Raw genomic sequence first — 18,664 nt, forward strand, 5'->3', positions numbered from 1 at the left:
GAGATAGCACTGCTGACAATGTTGCTTTGAAAGTTCCTTGTAATTAGGGACAAGACGCCCTCCCAGATGAAGCTAAGCCAGTGTCCCTCCTCCTAGGAAACCTCTCCCTCACCAAACTGACAAACTGTAAAACATGGGTTTGGCACTGAAACATGCATTTTTATATTTTTGCTCCTTATAAACCAGATAACACATGAGATGCAATGCAACTTCCACAAAGTCCACCTGTGTTGTTGGCATCTCGAGCACATAGCTGTGCGACCGGCACTGGATCTGTAGACTGTGCTGCTGTGGCAACTGCATCTTATGTGGGATGTATCTGGTGTTTTATTATTTGTTTTAGAGTGTCATTTCAATGTAATGTGCTGTTCTTTGTGTCTTTGTTGTCTCTTTTTTTTCTTTGTCCCCCCAACAGCATTTTGTCCCGCACAGGGAAGAAGGAAAACCAAGATGCCTCCAATTTGACAGTGCCCATGACCATGTGTCTTTTTCCTGTGCCATTCCCACTCACCCCATCTCTAAGACCGCAGGTCAGTTCCATCAACCCTACTGTTACTCGCTCCCTCCTTTACAGCGTCCTGCGAGATGCTCCTTCAGAACGCGGCCCGCAAAGTCGTGATGCTCAGTTGTCAGACTACCCCTCTTTGGACTACCAAGGCCTCTACGTGACTTTGGTGACTCTCCTGGATCTAGTTCCTTTACTTCAGCATGGCCAACATGGTAAGCATTTTTACTGAAGTCTTTGGAGATGTCCATGTGTGCTTATGAATATTTATGATGCCGAGCAGCGGGTTTGGAGGTGTTGCTACTGTCATAAGTCTCTCTAAGGGTTTTTATGTATTTGAAGCCTTTCTGACAATGAAACTTAATAATGGCACGTCCCGTCCTATCGTTTCGCACTGTCTCCATGCCCAGGGTTGTTATCTAAGGGTTTGGACAGAAGACAATGGATTGGACATAGGAGGCTACAACAAGCAGTTCCCTTCCCTTGTGAGGGCTCTTGTTAAAGCCGTGGCTGAGAAGTGGAGTTTAAGACCTTGCCCCAGAATCTATAAAAGGTTGAGCTTGTAGAGCGGGCTCTGATCCTTGACTGATTCTTGGACTTTCAGGTGCAAATCAAAGTTTCTCTCCTGGACTCATTTTTCCTGATAAAAGAAATAACTAAGGACTCCTCCAAATTTGTCTGACAACCAGCCATAGCTGCAAAATGCTGGGGCAAGATGTTATAGCACACAGCGCATTGGCGGCAGCATTTAGAGTAGGAGCTGGCAAGTGTGCGTGATTCTCGGTGCCACCCGGCCATGTCTGTCCATTACTTTGGTTCCTCACTCTGTTCCTCTAATCCCCACAGAGGAATGCAGTGGTATGCTTCTCTGTCCCATATGAGTTTGGGGTAAAAATAAAATTAAAAGCTGGATGGGAAGTAGAGATCTGTTTTTTGGTTTGGTTTTTTTATTTTTTATTTTTTAAAGTGCTTTAGAAACATGAGCTGCTTTTAAAGCATTTGCCACTTGGTCCCTGGAAGTGCGGTAACTGAAGTTTCATTGTGCAGAAAAGCTAGCTATGGAAACAGGTGGGTGGGTACGGGCTATTTTATTTTTTAAGATAGCTAATTGTCTGTCCTAAAAGAATGCTTAATGGTTGGTTTAGTATAAAATGTTTGTAATTAAAAAAATTTTAAAAATAGTTTACTTTCATAAAATGATGAAATAGCTAATATTGGATTGCTTTTCTTGTATTTTCAGTGCTGTATTATAGTGAAAGTGAAAGTGTAGAAATCTGTAACGCTGCTTACCTTGAACCTTTTGCTGTCTTAAACCTACCTAGCCTCTTGTACTACAATCCTCTCCCAGCTCAGAACCCAAATGGGACAAATTGGAAAGTCAGACTGTGAGAACTTACAGGTGTCAACTGACACATTTGCTGAGACTCGCTGGTGCGGGTGCTCTGTGGTACCTGGTCCTAAACTCAAGTTCCATGGAAGGTCCACTGGGTTAGAGTAGATGCCCTTTTATTTTAAGATCTCTTGACTGTGGCATTTCACTTGGTAAATGGCAATCCAAGTAATGTGTGAATCTTGACAATGATTTATGCGTTTGCTCTCATGCCTATGCCTGCCTTGTGACCTTATCTTGATGTTTATCTATTGTGTTCTTATTCTGCATAATATAGCTTAGATAAAAATGCACAGTTCATTCTAGCGACTGGTCTAGAGAAACCAGAGAGCGCCCTTTCTCCCAGGGCTCTCTATAAAACCTGGGTCGTAAGGGACCGTGGACCGCGCAGCTCTTCAGTGAGAACTGCTGAGCGTTGGTCCTGCCAGCTGATGCGGGAGGCTTCCTCTGTGAGCTGAGTGGAGGGAGTGGCTGATGGCTCAGGGTTTGAGGCTCTGTTCTCACTCTGGGTCTGGGTGGCCTGTAGGAGTGACCAGGAGCAGTTCAACTAGGGCCGAATTGTGATTTGGGCAGTCGCTACTCTCTCCAGGTCTGTTTCCTTGGGTGGAAAATGCTCCAGGTGAACTTCCAGGCCTTTGCAGTGCTACTAAGCCTAAGGCTGAAAAAGGCGCAGCGAATATAGCTGAGGTGTCCTGTGTGCATAGCTCGATGTCATTCACACTAAAATGCCTGTGAATTTTCTGCTTGTTGGGCTGATGATCCGTCCTGTGGTCCCTGACTCTCCAGGCTCCACATTGACCACACTTGTCAGTTGACATGCTGCTGGTTGATACGGCATGTTAATTCTCATGACTATGAGAAATAAATTTAGGAATGCACATGCTTCTGGAAGACAAATCTGGGCCAAAGGAGACCAAAGCCTAAGACTTTGATATGTTAATGAATACAGAAGTGATCTGTCTTCATGTCAAGCCTTGGCTGATGGCCTATATTTTGAGAGGTTTGGAAGTATCGCAACGTACACTGAATGTAATGGATTTACTCTTCATACCTCCTAAAAGCTAAATAGTTGTGGCTTGCTTTGAAGGTGCTCTATTTTTACTTCTCGTGCAGGTAACAATGATAGTAATATTACTGGCAATAAGTAGTAACTAATTTTTTGGAGTACATGCTATGCTATGCTGAGCTCTTTGTATTTATTTCATCTAACCCTTCTACAAAGCCAGGTAGGTATTGTTACTATCTGCATTTTAAAGCCTTGGGAGAGTATTTTGAGGAGGGCTGACTTTCCTGAGAGCTAATGATACCAGCTCATGGCTTCCTTTCTCTGAAGCACACAGAACCGAGAGCTTGCAACCTACCTGACTGCCCGAGGCATCAGGTATAGGACCAGTGTGGCTTGGTCAGTGGAGCAGGAATGGCCAGGTTTTATTTCTAATAGGTCTCTGGGCTTTTCTGAAAATTCTAGTGGGCACATCCTTGTGTTCCAGTTATCTTTGTGAAATGCAATGAAGCTTAAAAAAAAAAAAAAAAAAAAGGAGGGTGTCAGAATCCACTTTTCACATGGAAGGTGCTTTGATTAATAGGATCAAGGGTCACCTGAATAGTGAGGCTTATAGGTGACTGATATACTGGGGAGAAACTCAGGGAACAGATTTATTTCTTAACATGCTCATCAACTAACTGCCTGCATTTTACTTAGCAGTGCATTTCAGAACTCTTAGTAGGACGGGAACAATAGCCTTTGTATAATTTAAACCAGCTCATTAAAACTTACAATACAAGACTAGCATAGTTTGTTAATGACACCATCTTCAGTGGCTGACTACTTGATTTTGTTTTGTAGATCTTGGACAGTCAATATTTTATACGACCACGTGCTTGCTACCCTTTCTCAATGATGATGTTCTGAGCACTTTGCCCTACACGATGATCTCAACGCTAGCTACCTTCCCTCCATTTCTTCACAAGGATATTATCGAATACCTTAGCACATCTTTTCTACCAATGGCTATATGTAAGTTCAATCTCACCTAGCCCTACATTATCTTTACATATCATACAAATGGAAACCGTGTTTACCGTTGCAGGCACTTCATGATGCTGATGGCATCACTTGAAATATATGAGAACTTTGATTTAAATTCCATGGTTTCAGGGTTTACATTATGTTGGAAGCCGATGAGGTGAAGGACAATTGTGCCTCAGAATCACTTTATTCACTTGGTTTGCCCTTGCGGAATAGATGAGGAAGAATGTGTCAAAGCATTCTGTGTTTCCCACTTATAAATTACGGTGTCTTTTTCCACATTAGAAAATGGTGGGCAGAGTGCTGCCTCCTGTGAAACTTCTTCTTGTCTGTGTGCAAAGGCAGGTGGGTGGAATGGAAAAGCGACAGAGAGCGAGCCTCCGTAGACTCCGTGTGGCCCCAGCCTGGCCCAGATTGCTGTCGAGTGTTGTGCAGCTCAGTTCAAGTGGCTAAAATCTAATTCAGTGCTGATGACTGCCTCAGCTTTCCTTCTCGGTATTTTGATGACAAAATGAGTCAAAATGTACGACACCCTTTGAGAAAAGCCGAAGCTTTTTAGTCCTGGGCATGTCATACAGTCACAAGTCTGGGACCAGTCCTATTTATGTTTGTTTGTTTAGGCTTTTTAGAGATAGGGCCAAATCGATCCAGGTTGGCCTGGAACTCAATTGGCTATGTAGTCAAGAATGGCTTAGAATTCTTGATCTGTTGTCTTGGAATCCCGAGTGCTGGGATTATTGGTGTATGCCACTGTGCCTGACATCATTCTGCAAGCATGAGAGCTGAGAGAAGAAAACGCTGCCTGGTAGCTTCTGTGCTCACGTTGTCTTCTGGGTCCTTTAGAGGTGGATTGTGGATTAACCTATGTTTCAGGGAATAATCTGAAAAACCTATGGTTTTAGAACTCGGCAAGATCCCAGCTCTGCCACTGACTAGCTGTGTGAATTTATTAGGCAGGTGACTAAGTCTTTGGTTTTTATCTTTAAAATAGTAATCGTAGCTGCCTCGTGAATAACCACAGCTGCTCCGTGACTAGTAATTGTAGCTGCATCTTGAGTTGTCCAGGATTAGCATATTTAGTCTGGGACACTAGTAAAGTTCCATCTTGGGGCCTGGCACACAGTAGGTCTTACTTATTTCTCACGTTTGTTGTTTTGTTTGTTTGTTTGTTTTTGAGACAGGGTCTCTCTGTGTAGCCTTGGCTGTCCTGGACTTGCTTTGTAGACCAGGCTGTCCTCGAACTCAGCGATCTGCCTGCCTCTGCCTCCTGAGTGCTGGGATTATAGGCGTGCGCCACCACGCCCAGCTTCTCCTTTGGTTTTAAAGATAGGCTTCTTCTATGTACTCAGTTTGGTCCAGTACTATGTCACTCAGGGTTATCCTCCTGCTTTAGCCTCCTCAATACTGGGATTACATGTGTGCACTGCCATACCCGCTTTCCTTCTCTTGATATTTTTTAAAATAAAAATTGCTCTATTGGGCATGTCCAACTCCTAGTAGCAATGCTAGCCATATTAATGTCATGTACTTGTGCCCTTATTAAAGTTGTTGCTCCATGTAACAACTGGCAAACCCTCATACCTTTTGGGATATATGGGCTTATCTTGTAGTCAAATTTAATTTAGGTATAAAACTGCAATTTTCATGTTTTTTTTTTTTTTTTTTTAAAGCAGAGTCTGACTCCTTTCCTAATTATCTAGCAAAAGGGGAAAATGAGCAGACCGGTGATGCCATTCTGAGCTGTAGAATATTCCATTCTTTGTTTCACCTGTGTGATTTCATGAAGCAGTGTTGGCTTGTGGATATAGTCTTAGAATTTCATGATCTTATTTTTAAATAAGTAATGTTGGCTATTAAGCAAATGACCAGACATCTTTTTAACAAGACTAGCAGGTGAGACCGTATCTTCTTCCTTTTCTAAAAAAAAGTCTATCTATCTATCTATCTATCTATCTATCTATCTATCTATCTATCTATCTATTTATTTTATATAGATGAGCGCTCTATCTGCATGTACACCTGCACACCAGAAGAGGGCATCAGATCACATTATAGATGGTTGTGAGCCACTATGTGGTTGCTGGGAATTGAACTCAGGACCTCCGGAAGAGCGGTTAGTGCTCTTAACCTCTGAGCCATCTCTCCAGCCCAGAGACTTTATCTTCTTAATAATAATCCAGTTCACTGCATCCCCAGCTATTAGGATTAAGGTGGTAATCTGCAGAGAGACACTAATGCAGTGAGCTGCTGACGTTGTACTGAAGATTGGTCAGGTCTTGGCGGCTCCTTTTCTTCCCCTAGGGCTGTTGACTGATTTCTCCCTGATTAGAAATGGAGATCGCCAGACATAAACCTTGTCATGTTAAAATCTTTGCTTTACACAATTGTCTGAAGCAATTGTGTACTACAAATGAGTGATGCAAATCTAAAGAAATTGTGAATTTCATTGTTTATTAGTGGCATAGCTTGAAACAAGTTGAATCTCCTTGGCTGTTTCTGGCTTGGTGAGCTTGGTTGAATAACATCGAGGTTATTTTACGTAAGTGGCATATACCTTTGTCTAATCCAGTCGTAGGTCTGGCTGTGTTTACTTTGTTACTCGGGTTTTAGCATGTTAATTTGGGCTTGGCTTCTTAGCACGCTCCTGGTAGCTTGATAATAGTCAATCTTTGTCATCTTTAAGTCTTTGAGTTTCGGTGGCAGTCTCCACACCCGTGGTCAGGTCACTGAGTTGTCTGCTTTGTACGTAGACCTAAAAACAGAAGGGATGGGCTTCCAGATGTCTGTGAAAAAGGACCGGGGTGAGGATGCGAGTCTTAGTACTTTATTATGGACACTGTTTTTGGTAGTTGTTACAGCATTTAGAGATTCAAACTGAAACAGGGCAGGGACATTTTAAACATGGTCCAGAATATTTTTTTATTTCAGTATAAACATGTTAGAATAAAAGGTGTTGCAGTCTCTGAATGCTTGACAGTCTATGCCAGAGGGCTTGTTGGACGTGAAGGTGTGCAGTTTTGTAATGTCAACACTTGGGGCGCTGAAGCAGGAGGATCACTACCAGTTCAAGGTCAGTGAGACCCTGTTGCAAACAAGGAAACACAACACAAGACCAAAAAAAAAAACCGACAGGAAGATGTTTAAAAAGTATCTCTTTGGTACGGTATTCCTATAGTCAATGTAAAGTGTGCATAATTTTTTTCCAGTTTTTAAGTGAGTGTCATTATTGATTATATAACCAACGATTACATAATTAATGATTATATAATTAGTGATCATATCATTGTCTGTGTTGCTTAGATGATGAAGTTTTCAGCTTTGAAGTGGATCCAGTTCTTCAAACCAAGCACTGGCTGCATTGCATATATGCTGTTTACGCCATCTTTGCCATCCACTAATTGCTTATGCTTTTATTTTCAAATAACTCTTTTTGAGGTCTTGTAGCACATCAATTTATTATAAGAATTCTCCTTGACATAAGTTTTTCTTTTTAACTCCTTTAATAAGTAAAATATAGCTCTCTTTAGTCCATATGTGTAGAATATACTTCATTTATGAAAGTATATTAAGAGAGTTACTAAGAATTGCCACAAAAAATCATTTGCACATCACCATGGAAACGTCTCTTTTTCCAATAAAGGACTTATGATTTGTGGACCCAGTTGAAGTATGGATGGCTGGAAGATGCTACTTTGATATAATTGTAAACCAGTGTCCCTTAGTGCAGGCTGTCTTATTTTGAAGAAAGAAACAGAGCTGAAAGAGTACAGCCCACTCCGTCCCCTTCCCCCCTCCCCCCAGGGCTGTGCTATCTGCTCCAGTTTCTTCCCTGACTTAGATTTTCACATCCACTGACCCATAGGAAAAAGAAAGGTTCATTCAAACCTTTGTGTTGACTCCACTGACCGTCTGCTTCCAGGCTTTGGGCCAAGGATAATTTATTGTTCGGTTTCAGCTACCACATGGGATGTGTGGGATAGTTTTGTGGCCTCATGAAGACTAATCTTACACAGAAAACAGATAGTAAAAGACAAGCTTTTGATGACATTTGAAAATCATTACCATGCATATTCCACTCGCTAGCTAATGATTGTATTCACAAGGTAGGTGCTGCTGTGAGAGCTTTATTGTTGAACTGTGAGAAATGTTCGGTGCCAGGAGTCAGTGGGGGCAGAATTACAGCCCTTTGGTTGTTGACAACTCTCTCTCCCTTATTCAACTTTTGTTTTCTTAGATATAAAATTGCCCTTAATTATAACTCCCCCATCTACATCCCATCTTTGTTGTAAAGACCATGAGATAAAAGCCATATGAGACTGGAATTTGAATATTCTATGACGTGGTACAAATATGTGATGGGTCAAATACACAGGCAAGTCATAGTTGTAACGAAATCATGTGGCAGTGAATCCTGACACGACTCCACTGAGCCGTCCATGTTGTGCTTAAAGACGCCGCTGAGGCAAAGGGCCATCAGGAGATGTCAGACTTTCCATGGCTTTGTTTGTTGCTCGTGTGACAGCCCACATAAAACCACAACAGGTCTTGACCTCAGGGTACTTGAGTTGGGCGTCTTGAATCTCCGGCTCTCCACTAAGCCAATTGGCAAGTATTTTAATGCTGCATAGACTTTGGGGTCATGGGACCCCGGCCTTCTCTTTAAGATCAGCTGATGCCTTCTGAAGTCAGAGGCCTTCCCTCATTGAGCACGGTCATCTCTGCTTGCACAGCCCAAGACCTGCGAGGGGAGAGGCTGCCTCTTCTCTTTCCACATAATGCTATCTGGCCACTGTAGGAAGTGACTGTGTCATGTGGATTAGGAGTTTCTTCACACTAGGTCACTCTCTTATCTTTATCATGTAGAAGACTATAAAACCAATGGGACTTATTTGAGTGTATCCCATCTTAGACTGTCTTACAGCGGTCATGTGGGTCAGTCTAATCGCTTCAGACCTTCTCTCTCTACCTCCTTGCTTAGGCTTCCTAGTGCCCGTTCTTTACCTCAAACCCAGAGCCGCCTTTCAAGCATGTCGATTAGATCATGTTATTTCTCTCCTCCAAACCACCTAGCCTCCTGTCACTCTTAACAACCAAGTTCTCTGACCTTATTTGGCTCACTAGCCCCTCCGTGATCTGGCTGTGGCCAACCTTGGCACACTTGGCAATTGCTTCTCCATGTGACCACTCTGAATGCCCCACATCAGCCTTTCTGAGATTTTACAAAGGCACCCATCAGGCTTCTGTGTTTACTCTATACAGCTTCCCTCGTTTTGGAGCCTTTCTGAATGACCTCATGATGTGTTCCCTCTAGGTCTCAGTTCAAGCACTACATCTTCTAAAGAAATGTGTGTGTGTGCGTGTGTGTGTGTGTGTGTGTGTGTGTGTGTGTGTATAGAGAGAGACAAAGAGACAGATATGGGAGGAGACTTTGGGGGGTGGGGAGAGATTCATGATTCATTTGGAGTCCAGAGGCAACATTTGGGCGTCAGTCAGTTTTCTACACCTTGTTGAGGCAGGATCTTCTTTGTCGTCTCTTCTGCTGTGCTGTGTACTCCAGGTCAGTTGGCCCAAGGTTTCTGGTGGGTTCTCCAACATCTGCCTTCCATCTCGCTGTAGGAGTTGCTGGGACTTCGGGTGCATGCCACTGTACCCGGCTTTTCATGTGGGTTCTGAGGTGGAGGTCGGATCATCAGGCCCATGTAGCCAGTGCTTGTACTCCCTGGGCCATCCACCTGGACACTCTGAAGGATCGCATCTTTTGAGATGCTCCCTTCTAATCTAGTGCAGAACATCCTGTCATTTTCTTTTCTGTTCCCTTGCCTGGGTTCCTGTTTCTTCACAGATGTTTGTCCCTTTCTGCCTAGCAACAACACTGTCCACAGAACTTTCTCTGACAATGGAAATGTCTTCTAAAACTCTGTGCTGCCTCCTTCTATAGCCACCCTCACATATGGTTACTAAGCACATATGATGTGTCTACCAAGGCTGAAGAATGGAATTTTTAAGTTTTATTTAACCTTAACTAATATACATGGCCATCTACAGCTAACGGCCACCACACTCCACACTGCACAACCCAGCTCTGGCAATGCTTGTCTTTACAATTGTAGTGTTGATCAGCTGGGTGACTGGAGCATTAGCTAGGAATGTACTTGTCTTGAATTGTCATTGTCCCAGTAATTAGGTTGCAGCTAGCTCATCTCTCACTTAAAATGGCTTTTGTTATCTGCTTACTTTTAAAGGCAAGAATCATGTAAAAACTGCACTTATAGCACCTTAGGAATTGTCAGATGCAAGCACATGTTCAGCGATTGGTACTGTGGAGAAAGGAGATTTTTGTCCTGGTGCTATTGGGGGGATAGGGAAAGGCCTGGAAGTTTTAAATTATATTTCCTGAGCACAATGGTCTCTTCCCTTTAATTGTATGTGCTTTTGTTTTCTGTGCTCTCGTGGGATCGAGCTGCGTATCTGTTTACATCATGCCTTTAAACAAGATTTAGTAAATGATGTGTGCTTGTGCATGCTTATTAAATTAGAACCATGGTGATTTTATTCGGTCTTGTAGAAGGCTTTGAAATTGCAAGATACGGTCTGTTTATGTAAGCATTGGAGCCAATTTCCTGGGGCTTGTGTCCTAAGGGAACTCTTCTGGCTTTATGGATGGCCATACTTGAGGGACAGCATAGATTTGCAGAGGTAACAGGGACATCCAAAGGTCGCTAAGCCATCTGGGCAGTTATCCAAACCGACTTCACTTAAATCATCTGAGACAGTTGGGCATTGCTCCCATCTTTAAAGGCCTCTGGGCACAGTGGCTCTTAACCTCTCAACAGTTTTCATTGTTGAAAAATGCTTATTATTAAAAAGTTTGAGTTGAATTTAAATAAAGGTGAAAACATTTGTCACCAAAAGACTATATATGTGGCAAGAGAAAGGAAGGGGAAGTGAAGAGGATTGGGGGGGGTGGGTGGGTGGGGGGCTTCTGTTGTTGAGTGTGTTGGAGTAGGGATTCCTTTTTCTTCTTCAACAAAGGGCACAGGAGCATTGCGTAAGTGCACACCCTTCTCAGCCCTCCGTAGTACTTCCCAAACGCAGATCCAAGGCTAGCTTGCATGAAAGGCAGCCGCTGAGCTTGTTAATTTAACTCAGAGTTCCCCATTCCTCACACTGGCCCAGCTAGGATCTCCAGGTGTGGTCCATACGGAAGCTGAATGAGAAAAAGGCTGAAAGATGGAAAGCGTGTGTCTTGTTCTTCTGAATTTGATTCAAAGCTTGCACTTCTTCAGTTTATCCCACTTGGCTCGCCATCCTCAGCCCTCAGGGCAGTGCACTTACCTCTGTATCGATCCTTGCCTAGTTATTAGCATTGGTTCCCAGTGTAGAGCCAGATAGATCCAAATACCTGAATCCCACCTGCCCTGTGGACCAGCCACACACAGCTGCATACATGCACTTGAGGTTATCTGCATTTTGCTGGCTGGCTGCCTCCGTGGTCTTTAGTGCTTAGAAAACCGTGTTGCCTTGGTGAGTCCTCACCTTCCATGTGCTGTTTTTCTGTGCTTGACAGCGTGATATCTAAGCATATCTGGGAGAGGCTTCTACTTCTTCAGCTATCTCTGTGGAAAGGGAACTTTATCTTATATTTTAATGTTAATAAAAATCTTCTTTTTGGGAGGGTCCTCTCTTAGTTATTGCTGGGATAAAAATTCCCTTTAGTGAAAACGTGTAATACCAAATAATTTCCATCAAAGCTAGTTTTGCCCTACTTATGGAGCTACCGGGTTCATTTCATTAGAAAGAGACAATTTTAGTATAGATTTTGATGTCACCATGAACAAGCCACTTAAAGATGTGTACAAGTGGGTATCATGGTTATACAGCAATTAGATGAGTTTTGAAGACACCCGCTTGCATTGCAATTGGACATTTGTTGGCGTACGATAAACATTATTCATAGTTATTTGCAGGTTCAAACAACTCAGATCAAGGTGAAGTGGGTAGACCTTGGGAACTGAGAGTGATTTCTCGTGGTAATGAAGACAGTGATGGGGCTCCATGTGGGGGCTTGAATACAGCTGTGTAGTGACATCTGAGCACTAAAAATCACTTAAAAACCAGTGTGATAATCCTCACAATATGTGATTTAAGATTTGTGTGCATAATTAAATAAGAAGTTACACGTCATCTGTAGCTTGTGTGCCTACCTCTCTAATCTCCCACTTTCTTATGAGGTTACCGTAACATTTATGTGCCTTCATGTTTGGAAATAGAGATCACACCTACGTACAACTCTGACAAAGCCATTATATTCTGGTTTTAAGCCTTCTCCATGTGGCTATACTCTAGATGATTTTACGGTGGCAGACAGTGGTAGCATCTGCGTGCAAGAGCATCTGTGGTTGGTCCCCCCCTCCCCCCGCCGTGAATTACTTTTGGCTTTGGGTCTGGAGATAGGGCTTAGTTTGTAGCATTTTCTTAACAAGTACAAGGCCTTGGATTTGACCACCAGTGTTACATGAACTGTGTATAGTTGTATATGCCTGTGTCCCCAGCACTGAGAGACAGAAGCAGGAGGATCAGGAATTCCTGATTACACAGAAGGTTTGAGGCTATCCTAGGGTACAAGAGACACCATCTTAAGAAGAAGGATAATGTCAGTACCCCTCCTCCTGGCTCAGCTTTCTCAGGATGCTTTTCCATGGTTCTGTGTAAGGTAGCAAGTAGGTACTCATATCTAGAAATTCATCCATGTCTAATCAGAACATTTTGGTTACAGTGGGCTCCTCCAGGAGAGAAGGCGTTCCGGCCCATGTTAACCTCTCTGCATCCTCCATGCTCATGATTGCAATGCAGTACACCTCTAACCCAGGTAAGTAAAAGGCTGGCAGCTTGACCAGCTCTAAGACTCTCACGAGGCAGCATCCAGCAAGCAAGGTTCTTTCATGTGAGGACTTCTGTAGGCAGAAGAGACACTAGATGTGTTAAAAACAGACTTCTGAGTTAAAATACATTTGTCTGCTGCTAGCTGTGCTGATTTGCTTTGCTAGGAACCATTTTAGAATGTTAGAGGTTGAAGTTTTAGATGACTGGACACTGACCACTGTATAGAAAAGGTTAAATTAAAAATATACATTAAAGCTGGTATGGTGGTTTGTACCTATATTCTTAGCACTTGGGAAGGAGAGGCAGGAGTTTTCTCTCTCTCTCTCTCTCTCTCTCTCTCTCTCTCTCTCTCTCTCTCACACACACACACACACACACAGACACACAGACACACACACCCCATATGTATACTGCATATATTGACTCATATGCATACATATGCATTGTATATGTTTACTGTACTTTAATCACTGGTAATAACTAAAGCAATGATTTGGGTAAATTTTCTTTACTAATGCCACAAAAATATCTCTGAACATAAATCTTTTTTTTTTAACCAATTTTCAGCTTTTTCTTAGGCTCTATTGATGAAAGGGATGTGTTATTTCAAGGGCTAGACAAATTTTAGTATTCTTCTAATTGTAACGAGAGAAAACAGTTGTTTGGTGGTGAGTTGTCCTTTAGTATTGTCTCAAACATTGTTTTAGAGCTGAATAGCTGGAGAATAATAACTGATTTCTGCTTCTGTGTCTTAGATTACCTGTGGTATTGGATGGGTTTGCCTAGGGTGTTTGATTGTGTTTGTCAGGGTCACTGCAAATTAATTTGGAGGAACTGACCTACAAGGCAGCTAGCTCCCTGTTGAAGCAATGTGAAAGATATGAACTCTATTTTTATTTTCATTGAATGTTTGTTTGGAAAATAAGAACATTTTATGGCATTGTTTTTAATCTATTGAAGTAGAATATAATAATTGAGTTTTTTTTTATTTTAAAACTTTAAAGAATAATATTTTTATTAATCCTTTGAGATTTCATACAGTGTATTTTGTTCATATTCACTAATACAGCGTAGTCTTAGTGTCACCACGTGTCCATAGTTTCTGTTGCTCTGTTGTTTGAGGTGGGGTTTTGCTATATTGCCCAGTCTGATCTCCTGGGCTAAGTCAGGTCTTTGTTTCCAGCCTCCCAAGTCACTGGAATAGGCAGGTGCCTGCTTCTGTTCTCTGTTTTGGTTCACTTGGGCTCCCATAGAAGGCTTAAAAGCAGCAAATATTTGTTTCTTCAAGTCCTGGAAGCCAGGAAGTCTAAGATGCAGGCCCTTTGGTGAAGGCTTACTCCTTGGTGCATGGGTGGCATGTTTGTGCTGCCTCCTCTCACGAAGGAAGGGGAAAGGGGCTTTCTAAAGATACCGTTAACAAAGACACTGTCACATTGGTGAGGGTGCTACCCTCATGACATCAGTGCTTCCTAAGGCCCTGCCTCCAGCATTATTATTGGGTGCTAAGATCTACCATGAATGTTTGGGAACACAGATATTTGATTTATCTGCATTCTACCCCATCTCTCTAATTTTGCATCCTTTTCACACCTGAAATACATTAATGCTGTCTTGACAACGCTGAAAGTGTTAACTCATCCCATTATCAACTCAAAAACCTGAGGTTCAACAGTTCATATAAATACCATAACCGTCAGCTTTCAGACATGATTTATCCAAGAAGGCTGTGCTCCTCAGCTGTGAATGTATGAAGGCGACTATGTTATAAGATTCCAAAACAGAACTTTGAGGTCTGGGCCAGCAGCTCAGTGGTAGATCACTTGCTTAGCATAGGGACAGCTGAGAGCTAAATCGCTAAACAAAAGCAAACAGATAAGTAAACAATAGAATACAGAGGTGGGCCAGCAGGAGAGTAGATATTCTCACCCCAAAAGGAGAAGGGGTGGGTTCAAACCTCAAATCAACCCTTAGCCTTGTACATAATCTTCTTCTGCTTCTTCCTTCTAGACCCACTGTGGTGGTAGTCCTATCTTCTCTGTTGCTTTGCTGGATAAGGGTTTGGCTCCAAGGCTTCCAGTGGGCTTGTTGCCATAGCTTTAGGTAGCCTGGCCTCCCTCAGTCCACTGGGAATTATCTTAGTTGGGGGCTTCCTGTGGTGACTTCCCTCATGTCTACCTCAACTTCACCCCCACAGTCTGGGGTCTGGTGCCCCTGGCTTTTCAGGGTGCTTGAACTTTAAGTGGAAGTGTTCATGAGCCCACAACTTCTTTTGGGTGTGGTGGGTGCTACTCTGGGGCCCAAAGAGCTGCACTTGTCAGGTAAAGAAGAAGGCTTTAGAGTGTGGAAACTAGATTATAGACTGCAGTGTGAGACACTCCTCTTGCCAATGCACTGCCCCCCCCATGAAGCCAGCTGGTACTTGGGCCCTTGTTCCCTAGGCTTGTGATGCATGGCAGGCACACTTGCGATTAGTTATTTCTAAGTTGTCTTTGGGGTCATGGACCACAATGCATGGCTTCTCTTGGTTAATGGGTTTTCCAGGTCCTTGGTCACACACCCAGTGGTCTCTCCTCCCAGGCCTTGTTGTCCGTTCAGTACAGACAGTCTGAGGAGTTTCCAGACTTTCAGTTGGTTTCTTCTTTGATTAACAACTCTGAAGTAATTTCTTTCTCTTGGAATTTGACTATACGTACTCAGAAAACAGTAACAAAAATAAAAACACAAACCAGGTCATTCTTTTAGCACCTTCCCTAGGAATTTCCTCAGCCAGTTCCGTCTCTCACAAACTTTACCTTCCGCAGAACGCTGAGATGTGAACATAATTGGGCCACGTTCCCTGTCACTTTATGACAAGCTTGGCCTTTCCTCCAGTTTGCAATTGCAGTCTATCCCCGTTTCTGTGTGACACCTGATTCTGTCAGAATCACCTCTACTCTTCAGTTGCTTCTTAAAAAAGACATCCAGTTGAGTATACTTTCAGAAGCATGGCACTTTCGCTGCTCTTCCCTTTCTAAGTCCTCACACAGTTGTCTTTAATAGTCATTCATAGCAATGGTGGCTTTTCTAGAATGTACCTCACAACGCTTGCAGTCCACAGTTTTAGGTATTTGTTCCAGTAGCACCTCCCCACCCCCACCCCAGCCATCTCAGCACCAGTTCCCTGCTAGTCTGTTAGTTACTTGTCTCTTTGCTGTGGCAAACAACCCAACAGAAGCAACTCAAGGAAGGAGGGCTTTATTTGGCTTGTAGTTTAAGGGTTACACACCACATGATGGCAGGAATGTGAGGCAGCTGCCATGTTTCAGCACAGTCAGGAAGTGGAGAGAGAGGTGAAGGCTGGACTTTCTACTCCTTTCTCCTTTTTATTCAGTGTAAGACCCCAGCCCATGAAATGGTTCTCTCTACATCTCCCCCTCCTTAGTTGAGCCTCTCTGGTAGCATGCTCAGAGACACACAGCAGTTTGTCTCCTGGGTAGTTCTAAATTGCATTCATGTGTTAGTCCAGATTAGCTGTGACAGGAATACTTTAACACCTGAGTGGCTTATATACAGCAAACATTTATTTCTCATGGTTACAGAGTCTAGGAAATTTAGTTTCAAGCTGTTAATAGATTTGCTAGTTGGGTAGGGATCTTTTTCTGGTTCATAGATGAATTTATTTGTTCTGTCCTTGTGTAATGGAAAGGGTAAGGGGATTCTCTGGGGCTTTAAAAGGATAGAGGGGGGCAGGCTAGGAAACTGGAGAGATGGCTTATCAGTTAAGAGTGCATACTGCTCTTCCAAAGGGATCAAATTCAGTTCCCAGCACCTGTGTTGGGCAGCTCACAACTGTCTATAACTTCAACTCCAGGGTATCCACTGCCCTCTTTTGGCCTCTGTAAATACCGCACTCACACATACACATAATTTAATAATGAGAATACTCCCACTATTAATAAAATATGAAAAAAACAAGGTCACTAAACCTGATCGTGGGGGCTCTGCCTTCACAACCTAAGCATGTTTTAAAGCCCCCACCTTCTAGTGATGTCACTTTGGGAGTAGAATTTCACATGTGGATTTTGAGGGATAGTCTGTCAAAAATCCTCAAGTATAACATCTCTGTGATTATGATGTGAATTTAATTGAAATGTTTATTTTAGGGCAAGCTGTAATGTCCTGTCTCACAGTTTACCTTAAAAGGCCATTAAAATACAACTCATTTATTATATTTTGTGTTCTGAAGGGATTCTTCATTTAGATGCTAGTGAATTGGATGTTATCATGAGGAGTGGGTTCTGATGTTGGGCACCAATATATTGGAGTGGACATTTTGAGGTTAGTTGTATGTGGATTTGTTCCTGGACCTGGGTCTTGGATTTCATCTCATGGAAGGACCAATGTCTGAGTGGTGGGGAGAAATCCTTTTTTTTTCAGTGGCCAAATAACAAAGAAGAGGGAAGACTACTGTATCCACAAATCAGCTTCTTAACCACAGGGGAGAGGGGTTCCATATATAGGGTAGGAGTAATGATAGACAGAAATGAGGATATAAAAGGAGGAATACTCTTGCCTTCTCTGGGATGAGGCAGACCTTCCAGAACCTTCATTGACACTATTTTTTTTTTTCCTGGTCTGGTGGTTCCAGTCATAGGAGCTGATAGATGTCTTTAGCTTCCATGGGAGAAAAGAGAGACTGGGCTGGACCAGGGCAAGTTAAATAGCACTGTATTATATTTCTGGGCACAAGTTTCTCCAGTGATCAACATATCCACACATAGAACTTGACCTAAAGATTCAGGCAGAGAAGGGCTAGACAGTGCCAAGACGGAAGCCAAGGCTCTTCTCTCATCCAGCCACTCAGTAGGACCTCAACAGGCCCAAGGGTGGAGTCAGTGTTTTGGCCAAACTGGCCTTCAAGACTCAGGCAACTGTTATCAAGTGTCATCTCTAGGGGGAGAGAGTGAAAAGCAGGTCTCCTTAGCTGGGTAGCCTCTAAATGGGTGATATCTAAGTAAGCCAAGGGCTCTGGAAGCTTCCAGGTTCACTTCGATTTTCCTTCTATCACCACTGGAGAGATTTGTAGTGATGAAACTGTGATTTGGTCCTGACAGACCACCTAATACCTCAGCTGACTTTGGGGGCTTTGAAGGACAGAGTTTTCCTGAGCTCAAAGTTTCCAGCCTCAAGGCTGAGTTTTCTCACTTGTGAAATGGGACAGTTCTCCCTGCTACTCATTAACTTGTTGTTGTTAAGATCTACAATTTAAAGACATGTGTGCACATGCCTCCTTGGCCTTGGTGTTCTGATGGGCACATGGTAAGTGCTGGGCAAATAACGCAGACTGAGAGAACTTGCCATTTTCTTCCCCGACTTGAATTGATGGAAAGTGACTGTGATCATACAAAATCGCCTGTTATTTTCAAATTTGTTCATGGGGGAATGTTTATAGCCAACAAACTATTCTGTATTGGGGATTGCATTTCTGACTCAAAACTGGTGTGGGGAACAGTTAAAAAGTGAGGGAATAGCCACCAAGGTCACTTTGGGATCAAATGTATGCAGGTTTGCTCAAATTTGTAATGAGACAAGACAATGGTGTTGCCATATACAACGTTTACATTTGAGGACAGTTGCAATCAGTTAAAGGGGGAAAAAAAATCAACAAACCACACACAGACACACAAACCCATTCTTTTAATGCTTTTAGTAAGCTTTTTAACATTCTACTGTTTACATTTTGGTGGAATAGGGCAGGAGTAGAGAAGCAACAAGTGACCCTTTGGTTTTTGTAGCTGGTTGTGTATCATGTTTAGGTATCGGAGGCTGGAGAGATGGTTCTGCAGTTAAGAGCACACACTGCTCTTCCAGAGGACTC

The 18,664-nt window shown here is 42.8% G+C and overlaps 1 protein-coding gene across 1 annotated transcript in view; it reads left to right on the plus strand.

Moving 5' to 3' along the window:
• Unc79 (unc-79 homolog, NALCN channel complex subunit) overlaps nucleotides 1-18,664 on the plus strand; it is a 200,749-nt gene that overhangs the window by 7,137 nt on the left and 174,948 nt on the right. The window contains exons 3-5 of the mRNA XM_051150825.1: nucleotides 416-720; nucleotides 3,742-3,912; nucleotides 12,701-12,793. Of these exons, the coding sequence (XP_051006782.1) occupies nucleotides 416-720; nucleotides 3,742-3,912; nucleotides 12,701-12,793 (569 nt within the window). The remainder of the gene's footprint in view (nucleotides 1-415; nucleotides 721-3,741; nucleotides 3,913-12,700; nucleotides 12,794-18,664) is intronic.

Source organism: Acomys russatus, chromosome 1 (genome assembly GCF_903995435.1).
Source record: "Acomys russatus chromosome 1, mAcoRus1.1, whole genome shotgun sequence".
NCBI classification, from domain to species: Eukaryota; Metazoa; Chordata; class Mammalia; order Rodentia; family Muridae; genus Acomys; species Acomys russatus.